General features: G+C 37.9%; 1 protein-coding gene across 1 annotated transcript; it reads left to right on the top strand.

Moving 5' to 3' along the window:
* The first annotated feature begins 5,785 nt into the window (after window positions 1-5,785).
* On the top strand, window positions 5,786-6,753 carry LOC110199781 (olfactory receptor 11G2-like). Its single transcript, XM_020974762.2, is given in 2 exon segments — window positions 5,786-6,158; window positions 6,161-6,753. Coding segments are annotated over 2 exon segments (966 nt in total).
* Window positions 6,754-13,031: the final 6,278 nt, after the last annotated feature.

The raw sequence follows: 13,031 nt of genomic DNA, 5'->3' as shown, positions 1-13,031 counted from the left end.
CCTTGGAGTTGTAAGATTTTGGCTCAAATCCTGGCTTTAACATTTACTAGCAGTGTGACCCTGGGGAAAACTCTTTACTTCTCTAAAACTTGGTTTTCTCCTCCCATTCCTGCACTATCTTGTTCACAGGGTAGATTGTTTTGGGGAACACATTCCCAAACTCTAAAGTACTTTGTAAGTATGAGTCATTATTATGAGTTTTCTATCACTTCCTAAGGAGAGCACAAGGACCAGAACATTCACAGCCTAGAGACTGATCTCACTTTGGACTAGGAGACTTGTTATGTGCAGCAGCATTATTTGTAGCAATGCAGTCTAGGCTTAGTCTACAGCAGCCAGGGAGAACATGTGACCCCTGTCTCTTCAAGTTAAAGAAAGTAACACAGAAGCACAAACGGGAAGAAATTAGAATGAAGGAGTGGATGGAAAAGCATTTATTAAAAGTGCTTACTATGTGCTAAGAACTTTGCAAAGTGCTGCAGAAGTGAGACATTTCCCTCCCCTTAAAGTGTTTACATTCTAATAAAGACAATATAAACCTGAGAGTAGTAGCCAGGGAATGGAGTGTCTGGGGGATTAAAAGAATGGTGAATTGATCCTATGGAAGTGAACTGATCCTCCCTTACTGGGAACAGTGGCAGTGTGGTAATGTTTATCCCATTACTGAGACCAGAGGAAGACTTGGAAATGGGGGAGGGGGACACCTAGCCATGAGAGAGATAGAGAGATAGAGACAGAGAGACAGAGAGAGACAGAGACAGAGACAAAGAGACAGAGAGAGAGACAGAGAAACAGAAACAGATACAGAAAGAAAAAGAGACAGAGAGAAAGACAGAGAGAGAAAGAGACAACAAGAGAGAGAGAGAGAGAGAGAGAGAGAGAGAGAGAGAGAGAGAGAGAGAGAGAGAGAGAAGGAGGAAGGGAGGGAGGGAGGGAGTAGTGAATAACCCAGAGAGCAGATAACAAGTAGCCAGATGCCCTGGAATGAATGGCTTTATAGGAAGGAAAGCATAGTCTGTTGTGTGGCTAGCTAGATGCAGTAAACTAGTTAAAGGAGAAGAGCAAAGGCAAAAGCAAAAATGGAACAGAGACAGCTTATGTTACTGTGGTATAGTCTCCAACCTGTTATTTACCCTCTGGCTTTCCTAGGCTCCTTTAAGGTTCAACTAAAATATCACCTCTGCAAGAAGCCTTTCCCTCAGTGCTAGTGCCTTCTTTCTTTGATCATTTCCATTTTTTCTTGTATATAGCTTGTTTTGCATGTAGCCATTTGTATGATGTATCCATCATTAAACCATGAGCTCCTTGAAAGCATGACTCTTTTGAACTTTCTTTGCATCCCCAGAACTTAAACCAGTGCCTGGCACACAGCAATGCTTGTTGTTGACTTGATGAAGACTGAGAAAAAAAGAAATATTTTTGCATGCCTTTCCCAGGTTTATGTTTAACCCCATGGTAGAATTTCACTAATCTAGACACTTTATGGCATAGAATTTTAATGTAACACTAATACCTTTCTTTCTCACAATGTTTTTCCAACTTCAATAGAGTTCTTTTGTTATAGAACTAGACTTCTGACAGATTTATTTATTAATAATTTTCCTTCTGTACATACATGTTAAATCATATTTATGAAGAATAGGACAGTTTCTAAAGAGGTATGTAATGGCATCTTCCAGGGTTTATCTCCATTTAAGCTTGTTTTGTCCATTGGGTCAGCTTAGACTTTCTTCAGAGCAGAGATTCTTAAGATGAGGTCCATGGATCTTCTGCAAGGGGTTTCTGAACAGATTTCAATGGGTCTGTGAACTTTAGTGGGAAAAAAATTACCACTTCATTAACCACCAATATAAACTCAGCATTTCATTAAACTGTGAATTTCTCAGAATAATTTTTTTTTAAAAATTCATAGGTTTCACCAGACAAGAAAGGGATCCATGCCAAAAAATAAAATAGTTAAGAATACCAGCCTTAGATGATTAATTCCTTAAAGTTAAGATGAATGGTATGTCTCTTGCTGATTGGTCTGTGGCAAAAGTCAAAAGCAATGAGTGAATGAATAAATGAATGAATGAACAAATGTTTTTATTAAGCACTTGCTAAATTCCAGCAACTTCACTAAGCAATGGAGATACAAGTACAAGCAAACAAGATAACCCCTGATCTCAGGAAGCTTACATTTAATAGAAGACTATATATAGGGAAGCAACAGACAGAGAGTTTTATAACAAGGAAGTCACAAAGATAATGATAACAATTGTACTAATCAGCACAATAGGCACAAAATTTCCAAAAATAATAGTGTTAATTCAATTACTTTTCTCAGAGCTAAAGTTAAAAGGTAGAAAGAGAGTTGGGAAGAAAAGAGTACAAGAATTGAGACATGATATAATGCAGTCATCCATTCTAGTAGCCATTTTTATAAAGCAATGTTGTGGCAACCTTGAATGTGTGGTTAGTAAGGAGATCAGAAACTCTGAATTCAAGATAACCATGCCTATAACCACTGCCTTGGATAACACAAAATGGTAGGAGAGCTTCCAGGATTTGAGATCATTATAACTTTTAAAGACACTGCTTCTGTACCACATGGAAATCATGTCTTTATTTTAAGAGACAACCCATGTCTGCCAGAAGTTCATGATGTAAAGAGGCTGGTGATTACTGTGGTAATAAGTTAAATGTAGTTCTTCTATTGCAGGAATTATTTGTTTTGTTTTAAATAATTTATTATTTACTGCCTTTGTATGCTCAGTATCTAGCATAAGGTTGTGCCTAAGGTAAGTGCTTAATAAATGGTTGGTGACTGAAATAAACAAGGTGAGATAAGAAAAAGAAGAACTTTAGTATTTTATCATCTAATATTGTAGACACAATAAATTTTATTGAAAGAATAAATAAATGATTGCCATTTAAAAAAAAAAGCAAATTCCCCTTAGCCACTGCATGATATACAATGATTTTCCCCGTTGCTTCAGACATAAAGCCTCTGGAGACGATGAGCTATGACTGGAAATTGGATAAATAATTGAGGAGGTATATCATTAACCAGATAGATACTCTTCTTCTTCTTAAGTGAAAAGACCAAATCATCCTTTGAATTAAGGGTCAAAAATTAGCATTTTGCCAAAGGAGTATTTTCAGTTTTGGGGTATGTAAGTATGTATGTATGGACAAAATATTTTTCTACTATTATCTCAACATCTGCTTTGTTATGATGAAGTAGCACAAGTTTTCCTAGTTATTTCCATATTATATCAATATTTCAGATTACATAGATTCTTACAGCCATCATTAGTGAAACTACTAAAAATGAGTTAACTATTTTCTCTACACCATTCTTCTCTATAGGGTAATCTTAAGAGAACTATATCCTTAAAGACATAAAATTTGGCAAAATTATCTGAAGACACATTTCTTTGTTTTGTTTGCTTGTTTTCTTATGTTCTAGAAAGATGATGAGATGCTGGTCATCCATGAACTCTGTGTGACAAGCAGTCAAGCATGAAGAGAGATTAATCTTTTGTAAGTTTATAGGTAATTGTTTTCATTCCATGTGATTCAAATTAAATTGTTCTGAAAAGGATCAGAAATATGGCAATGAAACAGTGATGAAAAATAGAGGGGAAACTGAGCTAATGAAATCTAGAATGCTCAGGGAAAAATCAAGAAGGGGATTCTTCAGAGTATTGACCAGAAGATAAATGTGAGATAAAAACATGAATATTGTAGAGTTAAGATACTGGGGGGAATCAACTCTAGTAGTTCTTTCCTGTGAATGCTGTGACTGATTCTTCAGCATCGAGAAGTGGCACAGTCCAGACTTAACAGCAATCAGAGGAACCATGAACAAGAAATTGAGAGGCTTCCTTTTCTGTTGTTTTTTTTTCTCTGAATCTTCATCTTCCCATATCTCCTTCTATATCTCTTATTCATTTGTTCATTGAGTGGCACTGATGCTCATTTAGTTACTTTGCATAAATTAGAGGAAACATGGCATATAGAGTGTTGGGTTTATGACCCTAAGCAAATCATTTAACCTCTCTGAGCCTGGGTTTTCTTTATCAATAAAATATGAGTATTAGTAACTCTTACTTTTCAGAGTTATTGTGACAATCAAATAAGACAATGTATGTAACATTTTATAAACCTTAAAGTGCTATATAAATATGAGCTGTCAAGACATATACTTAGAAGAACCAGAAAGATAAAAATCAGATATGATGGGCACTTAAAGTACCTTCTCAAAATCTCCTAAATGGGAAATGCTTCCATTATCTTTAAACATCAGAATCTCGATAACGGCAGTACCAGTATTAGAAATCTCAAGACTGCCAAAAATGGACATGAAATGTTGATTTTCCTCTCTTAGGACACTATGTTGTCTTTTTATCCAAAACAAAAAAACTGTTTTGAGGGGGCTGAGCCAAGACGGTGGAGAAAAAGTAGTGACTGTTCTGAGCTCTCCCCAAAACCCCTCTGAGCACTTTTAAATAATGCCATAATACAATTCCTGGAGCTGTAGACCACAAAAGGATGGGGTGAAATAATTTTCCATCCAAAAACAACTTAGAAGTCAGCAGTAAAGGTCTGTCTCAGCTGGGTGAGAGCAAAGCACAGTACAGAACAGACCTTCCCAGCTGGACCTAGTCCAGAAAACTAGAAATAGGCCTTGGGAGCCACTGAATCAGCAGTGGCAGCAGCTGCCTCTGGCATTCTCAGCCTGCTGATGATAAAGGGGTCAAATAACTTGTCAGGAGAAGGTTATAGGGGTCTCTTTGCTAAGCATTGAGGCAGGATTCTGTTGCTTTGCCCATAGGCTGATCAGAGTTGCTGTCCTGGGTGGCAGTCCCAGGGTGAGGAGGAGCACTAACGCACTACAGCTTGTGGCCACAGTGGAATGGGGCACCTTGTAACAGTTCCAGAGCAGAAAATAGTGCTTATGGTCACTCACAGACCATGACACAGGCCAGAAAAGTAACAAATACACCTCTCCTTAGATCATACCACCTGGAAGAACTGAAAACTGACAGGTCCCTAGAAGTATCTCTGAAAACAGCTGCACAAAACTCCTAAAGCTTGGAACAGTGCCCCCTCAACTCTGGAAGCAGAGATCTACTTTAACAGAGTGTTATAAGTCAAGAAATAGGCTGAAAAAATGAGCAAACAACAGGAAAAAAAATTTGACCAGAGAAAGTTACTGTGGTCACAAGGAAGATCAAAACACACTCAAAAGAAGATAGCAAAGTCAGAGCTCCTACATCTAAAGCCTCCAGGAAAAATATGAATTGGTCTCAGACCATGGAAAAGCTCAAAAAGGATTAAGAAAGGTAGAGGAAAAATTGGGAAGAGAAATGAGAGTGATGCAAGAAAATAATGAAAAATGAGCCTACAGCTTGGTAAAGGAGAAATAAAAAACACTGAAGGAAATAACACCTTAAAAAACAAACTAGGTAAAATGGTAAAGGAGGTATAAAAAGCCAATGAGGAGAAGAATTTCTTAAAAAGCAGAATTGACCAAATGGGAAAATAGGCACAAAAATTCATGGGAAAAACATTTCTAAAAATGCAAAAATTGTAGAAGCTACATTAAAGTGTATACTTTCTTCTCGTTATTTTTGTCAAAAAGCACAACTTCAATATCAGGAATAACAGACTACGGACAGAAGGGGGAGAGCAGATTCTAGGGTAGAGGCAGGGGAAAGGTGGAAAAAAGAGAGAGGGTGAAAGGCCAAACCAGTCATCAGATATTTACTGTTTCTTTTGCTTTCACAGATAGAGAGACATGAAGATCTCAAGGGTCACTAATAACTCTGGATCAGTAAGTGAATTTATCCTCTTGGGTTTCACTTGTCAAAAAGAGACTCAAACCATCCTCCTTGTGTTGTTCTCTATCACTTACATCCTTACCATCATGGGGAATACATTTATCATCTGTGCTGTGTGGTCAAGCCAACAGCTCCGTACTCCCATGTACACTCTCTTGGCCAATTTCTCCTTCTTAGAAATCTGCTATGTTAACTCTGATGTGCCCAAAATGTTGGCCAACATGCTTTCTGAAACCAAAACCATCTCTTTTACTGGATGCTTGCTTCAGTTCTATTTCTTTTTCTCAACATGTGCCTCTGAATCCTTGTTTCTTTCTGTTATGGCATTTGATCGTACCTTGCCATCTGCCAGCCTCTACACTACTCCACCATCATGACCCACAGCCTCTGTATTAACTTGTCATTTTTCTGCTGGGTAGGTGGCTTTCTCTGGTTACTGACCCCTGTGATCCTAATCTCACAGGTACCCTTCTGTGGCCCAAACATCATCGACCACTTTTTGTGTGACCTGGGGCCATTGTTGGCTCTATCTTGTGCCCCAGTCCCTAGGATTACTTTAGCCTGTGGTATTATCAGCTCTCTCATCATCTTCATCACCTTCCTCTACATACTAGGTTCCTATTCCCATGTCCTCAGAGCTGTACTGCATGTGCCATCAGGCTCTGGAAGAAATAAGGCTTTCTCTACATGTGCTTCCCATTTCACTGTGGTGTCTCTATTCTACGGCTCAGTCATGGTGATGTATGTGAGCCCAGGATCTGGGAACCAATCTGGAATGCAGAAGTTTGTAACCTTGTTCTATTCCATGGCAACTCCATTCTTCAACCCCCTAATCTACAGCCTCCGGAACAAAGATATGAAGGAAGCTCTAAGGAAACTCTTGGGTGGATTATCCCAGAGATTCCCTTATGGACACAAGAAATGAGAATATTTTATTTTACAAGTTTTTAGCATAAAATGAGTTATGTGACCAAGTAAGAATTTAGAAAATAGCTTCAAACACAGGTTAGCTGAAACGTAGATAATATGGAGAATAAAAAAAGCTTATAGTGCTTTAAAACTTTCAATGGATTGTGAATATATTATCTTATTTGATATTCACAAACAATGCTAATGCAATTAACATGAAATAAATCTAGAAGGGTACACTTGGGATTCAGGCTATGGAGGGCTAAAACAAAAGTTTAAGAAATTTATGTTTTATTCTATAGTCAATAGGGAATCTCTGAAGGTTTTTGAGCAAAGAATATAATTTTAGCAATACTAGGAAGGATGAATGAGAGAGTAGATCTTAAAAATAGGGAGATTGTACTTATAACAGTCCAAATAATAGGTGATGAGGACCTAGATTGGGGTGGTGGCTCTGTCTGGAGAGGAGAGAGATGCAAAGGATATTACTTAGAATGAATCAAAAAGAGACAAGGGTTCCTCACTGTTCTTTCTTTTCTTTTTTAAATGTTATTTAATATTTTATTTTTCCATTGCATTAAAAAATTAACTTTTTTTTTCAAATTTTTGAGTTCTAAACTCCCCCCCCAGCTCCTGCCTTCAATGAGAAGGCAAGCAATTTGACATAGGTTATATATGTATAGTCATACAAAACACATTTCCACGTAAGTCATTTTGTGAATGAAAACACATACAAAGAAAGAAAGAAAGAAAGAAAGAAAGAAAGAAAGAAAGAAAGAAAGAAAGAAAGAAAGAAAGAAAGAAGAAAAAGGAAGAAAGTAAAGAAAAAGCATCTTTGACCTGCATTCAGGCTCCACCAGTTCTTTCTCTGGAGATGGACAGCATCTTTTCATCCTAAGGCCTATAGAACTGTCTTGGATCATTGCATTGCTGAGAATAGTTCAGTTGTTCATAGTAGATCATCATATGATATTGCTGTTACTGTGTATAATGTCCTCCTGGTTCTTCTCATTTCACTTTACATGAGTTCATGTTAGTCTTTCTAAGTTTCTCAGAGAGCATACTGCTTATATTATTTTTTATTTAGTATTTTATTTTTCCCCAGTTACATGTAAAAACAATTTTTAACGTTCATTTTTAAAATTTTGAGTTCCAAATTCTCTCACTTCCTCTCTCCCCATCCCACCTCATTGAGAAGGCAAGCAATTTGATATAGGTTATACATGTGTCAGGCTGTTTCTAAAAGGGAAGAGAGAATCCCATGAGAGAAATGAACCCCTAAAAATAAAGAATACTATGTATCTTAGGTAAGGTCGACTGCGAAAATCAAAGAAAAGTAAGTCAATCAATGAATAAACCAAGATCATAAAAGCATAGATTGAGAACAAGAAAGCCCTTAAAGGACATCGAGTCCAGTCTTCTCATTTTACTGATGAGGAACCAGATGAACAGAGTATTTGAATAAGCAAAGTCTTATAAGCAACAAGTTTTGCTTTGTTTTTCTTTTTAAAAAAAGGCCTACTAATTCTAAATCTAGGGCTGTTTCTGATTTATTACTCTAGTACCCTCAAGATTTTTAAAGTATCTTAATGCAAAAAATGTTAACATAAATAGTTGTGATATAATGCATGGTGTAAGTGCATTTAAAAAGTTACAAAGCAAATGCTATCTGAGAGATAAGTTGAATAACCAGAGATGAGGAAAAGCTTCCTGGAGGAAGTAGTGTTTGAGTTAGGTCTTAAAAAACAGGATGGAATTTGCCATATAAAGAGAGATGGTAAAAGGCTTTCCTACCATGGCGAAAAGTGGGAACAGGGGTATGAATGTAGGGCAACATAGGGCATATTTTACATGTCAAAGAGTGGTGTTTCCTGGCTGGAGAACTAAACGTCTGGACAGGTGTAATACAGAATGCAACAAGAATATCAGTGCCCAAGTACACAAGGCCTTGAATGCCAGATAAAGGAATTTGAATTAGTAGACAATAGAGAGCCAGTGAAGATTTTTGAGCAGAAGTTTTTAAGCTGAGGCCCATGAAATTATGTATGTGTTTTCCTTACAATAATTTTGTAAATGTATTTCAATGTGATTGGTTTTCTCTATAATTTTATATTTTACTTTGTTTAAAAACAGTGTGAGAAGGGCTACACAATTGTGATTTCAGTAAATTTCCAAAGGGTTCCATAATATAAAATAAGTTAAGAGAGCCTGTTCTAAGGAAACTCCTAATGAGCTATCACCAAAATTCTCTAAAGGAACCAACAAATGAGATGATTTTCTCCACAGTGAGATACTTGGGATCGAGACATGTTCCAAAGTGCTTAAGATTGTCATCCACCATAAAACCTCAAGGTGTTGTAAGCCAGAGCCAGGAGCCTGACCTCTCCTCTTCTTACTGACACTGCCTTCCTTGTTAAGCTACAAAGTCCAGGCTCATGCCTCTCTCTTTATTTCTGCTTATGAATGACACTTATGTGAGCAATTCAGGACCTTTCCTAGGTAGCCAAGAGTTGGAGGGCAGCTGAAAAAGAATCTCTTAAAAAATAAAACTCTTCTTCATGACAATATCCTGGATCAGAGTGTGCCAGGTTTTCTGCAATTATGCTATTATCCCAAGAGTTATTGACGCCATACACTCTAAAATGATTGTATCAACAGGATTCAGAGACATAAAATATTGGATCTAGAAAGGACCTTAGCAATTACCAAGTCCAACTTCCCTTATTTTACAAATGTGAAACCTGAGGCTCTGAGGACTACCCAGTTTTACACACAGAAAACTAATAACAACTAGAAGTAGAGCCCAGGTAATATGGCATAGTAGAGAGCTTGCTGGACTTGGAGTCACAAAGACCTGGTTTCAAATCTTGTCACCGAACCTTATCAGTTGTGAGACTCTGATGCAATCACATAACTTCTCTGAACCTCACTCTTTTAATTTGTAAAATGGGTATAAAACTAGCTCCTATCTCACAAGTCTGTTGTGAGTATAAGTTGAGATATTTTATGTAAAATACTTTTGAAATCTTAATGTCAGCTATTATTTCAGTTTTTTTATACATAACACAAATCACAGTTACTGTTATTGTTATGGCTGTTAATCTCCACATGTTCTCCATATTCAGATGGACTGAGGAAACCTGCATTCCTTCCAGCATTTACACTTAGATGCATCATTGTGGGAAAGTCCCCTGCTCTCTCTGAGTCTCAGTTCCTCATCTGTAGAAAGAAGAAAATAATACACACACTTTCAAACGAGTACTGAATATCAGTGTGACATAATGGCTGGAAGGCTGGTCTTGGAGTCAGAAAGACTTAGGTACAAATCCTGCCTCTGACAGATGCTAACTGTAGTATCAGCAAGTTATTTAACACCTCAGTGCCCCCAGGGGAACTCTCTATTATGATTGGTTGCAGATATATAGTGACAGAATGCACTGATGGAGGGGCAGGTAGAGAAAAAAAATAGGTCATTCCCTACATCAGTGAACTCATAAGTGCAAGCAAGCAAGCAAAGCAAGCAAACAAAAACTTATACTACCTATAAAAAGATGTGTTGTTATTGTTATTCCACACTATCTCCTTGAATACATTGTATACATTCTTGCTTCCATATCACTTATTTGGCACATAACTCCATACTACCCGTATATAGTGACATTTGTTGTCTTGTGGATTAATCTCATCATTCTTATCAAAACATACTGGAAATAAAATTGATCTGCCCTGGAGGGCAATCAGTCATTTCTCTTGGTACACCTCTGGTGAAAGTGTCAGGGGAAAATGATCCACTATAAAAAGAAATAGTAGTTCTCAGAAGACTGCTAAATTTTCCTGAGCCCATCTTCCAATAGAGGCATAAATTTGACTGACCCTTCTGATAAGGGCCAGATACTAAAAACAGCTTTAAGGAGCTAGGTCAGAGGGCTCTTGGATAAAATTCTAGAATTGGATTTAGACTCCTTGAGTGAGTGAGGTAGGCCCTTTTTCTCTCTCTTTGAAAACTCCTGATGTTTGTGTGTGCTTGTTTTAAAGCTAGGTGACATTTAAAGGACTAGACCATTTTGACTCTCTCAAATGTTTTCATTGTTGGGTAAATCATATTTCAATTCCATATTGGAGAACTGAGTAGATGGTATGTACTTTTCAAAGTTGACATATTTCCTTGCCCATTACCAAAAGGAAATAAATTTCCTACTTTTGTTTCTACCCAATCAAGAATGACACAAGGCCAGTTGTACCACAAGGAACTATTTCCCATCCAAGTAACACTCTAATTACACTCTGGACTTGGAGATAGGAGCCCTGAAGAACTTGTGAGACATGTGTTTTTACATACATGCACATATATACCATATTACACTGAAAGAACAACAGTTATTCCTCATCTCTAATTATTTACTTGTGAAAACTGAAGGTTGTGGTGGTGATGGGAGCCAATATTCCCTTATATTCAGAAAAATACCATTTATCAAAGAGTCCTCTGAAGTTCCGTCTCCTATTTTCTCCAATTTCCCATCCCAAATTCAATCACATTTTAATGTTGTCTTTATCATCTCCTTTTTTATCTTCTCCTGCCAAATCTATTATTCATATCTTCATCCTCCTCTTATTTCTCAACTAACTCAATGATACCTGCGCACGCACACACACACACACACACACACACACACACACACTTAATCACTTAGGCTCAAATCCATTTGTTAGGCTCTTCCAAAAATAACTTTCTGCCTTAACTAAACTACTTCAAAGCATAGAATGAGAAAACCATCAAATGTCAAAAATAAAAGAACTTTAGAGACTATGGACAAAAAATATCCATATTTTTTTACAAATGAGGATGCCAAGGCAGAATTTGATGTCTCTGCTTTTACTAAGACCTGAGAAGAGAAAGAACACTGGAATCCAAGCCTGAGAACATAGATTCAAATCCAGGATCTGCTATGGGACGTTGGGCAAGTAAATTTATCTCTTTGGTCTTCAGCTGCCTTATGTATAAAAGGAGTGGGCTGCATCTAATGATCTCTAGAGTTCTTTCTACCTCTAAAAACCAGCACTGACGAGATTTAACATGTGGGAACTCTTTTCTTTATTGAGAGAAGCAAAGTGCTGTTGTGTTCAGTGTTGTTATTCAGTCATGTCCAAGTCTTCATGACCGTATTTGGGGTTTTCTTGGCAAAAATACTGGAGTGGTTTGCCATTTCCCTGTCCAGATCATTTTACAGATGAGAAAATTGAGGCAAATAGGATTAAGTGACTTGGCCATGGTCATACAGCTATTAAGTGCCTGAGACCAGATTTGAACTCAAGAAGATGAGTCTTCCTGACTTCAGGTCCAGCACTCTATTCGCTGAACCACATAGCTGCCTATTGTAAAATGCTTCTTTGTTGCAAAATGCTGCAGGTCCCTTCTTATTCCTTGAATTCTGGTTTAGGGCAGGCTGGGCCTGGAAAAGGTTGTATCTCAGTTGAAGGTGCTGTCAAGGATTTAAAACTGGAGTTCAAGTTGTTGTCCCAGATATTTTGACATGTGAAGCGTAAGCGTTGCGCACGTCCAGCTCAGTGGCTGTGAGAGTCTTAAACTCTCTCTCCCCAGGAATGCTAAGGCCAACTTAGTTCCTGATATCCTGAGCCGAGCAGTGAGAGGCAAGGAGACAAGACCGCGAAGCTCCGTTTATTCAAGGCACAGCGCAGGGTTTTACGTCTTTGACTCCTGGGAACATACCCCGATGTAACAGCAGACAAAGCAACAAAGTTTACATATCTTTACTAATAGGCAACATCGAGGATTTTTCTCATGTGAATACCAATCAAAGTATCAACAAGCACATTTCTTCGCAACATCATCCTGGCTGTGTCCTTCTCCCGCGCTGTTCCCGTAAAAACACCATGTACTTCTTGTTCCCAGAATGTCCCAATACTGATACATATTTGTGCTAGCTCTGACTGTGCTTGAGCTGGCAACATTGTTTATGGTTCAGTTTGCCTAGCATCAGAGTTCTGCTGACTGGGAGGTGCAAGGTGTGTGGACGGAGAACTGAGCCAGGATATTCTGCTCATGTACTAACACCCGAGAGGGGCCTCCGCCCATCAGTGAAGTCTCATGAACAGCCTGTGGCCCTCAACATCCTACAGATCCCTAACATGGAAGCACACTCATAAAATTATAGATAGGACTAGAAGGTATCTTAGAGGTAATCTAGTCTAAAACCATTATTTTTTTGTAGATGAGGAAACTGAGGCCCAGAAACATTAAATCCTGTGATCAAGCTCAATTCCTCTGCCTCCAAA

The sequence above is a fragment of the Phascolarctos cinereus genome, unplaced genomic scaffold (assembly GCF_003287225.1).
Source record: "Phascolarctos cinereus isolate Bilbo 61053 unplaced genomic scaffold, phaCin_HiC Scaffold_3;HRSCAF=262, whole genome shotgun sequence".
NCBI classification, from domain to species: Eukaryota; Metazoa; Chordata; class Mammalia; order Diprotodontia; family Phascolarctidae; genus Phascolarctos; species Phascolarctos cinereus.
This window is presented reverse-complemented; position numbering and strand designations above follow the sequence as displayed.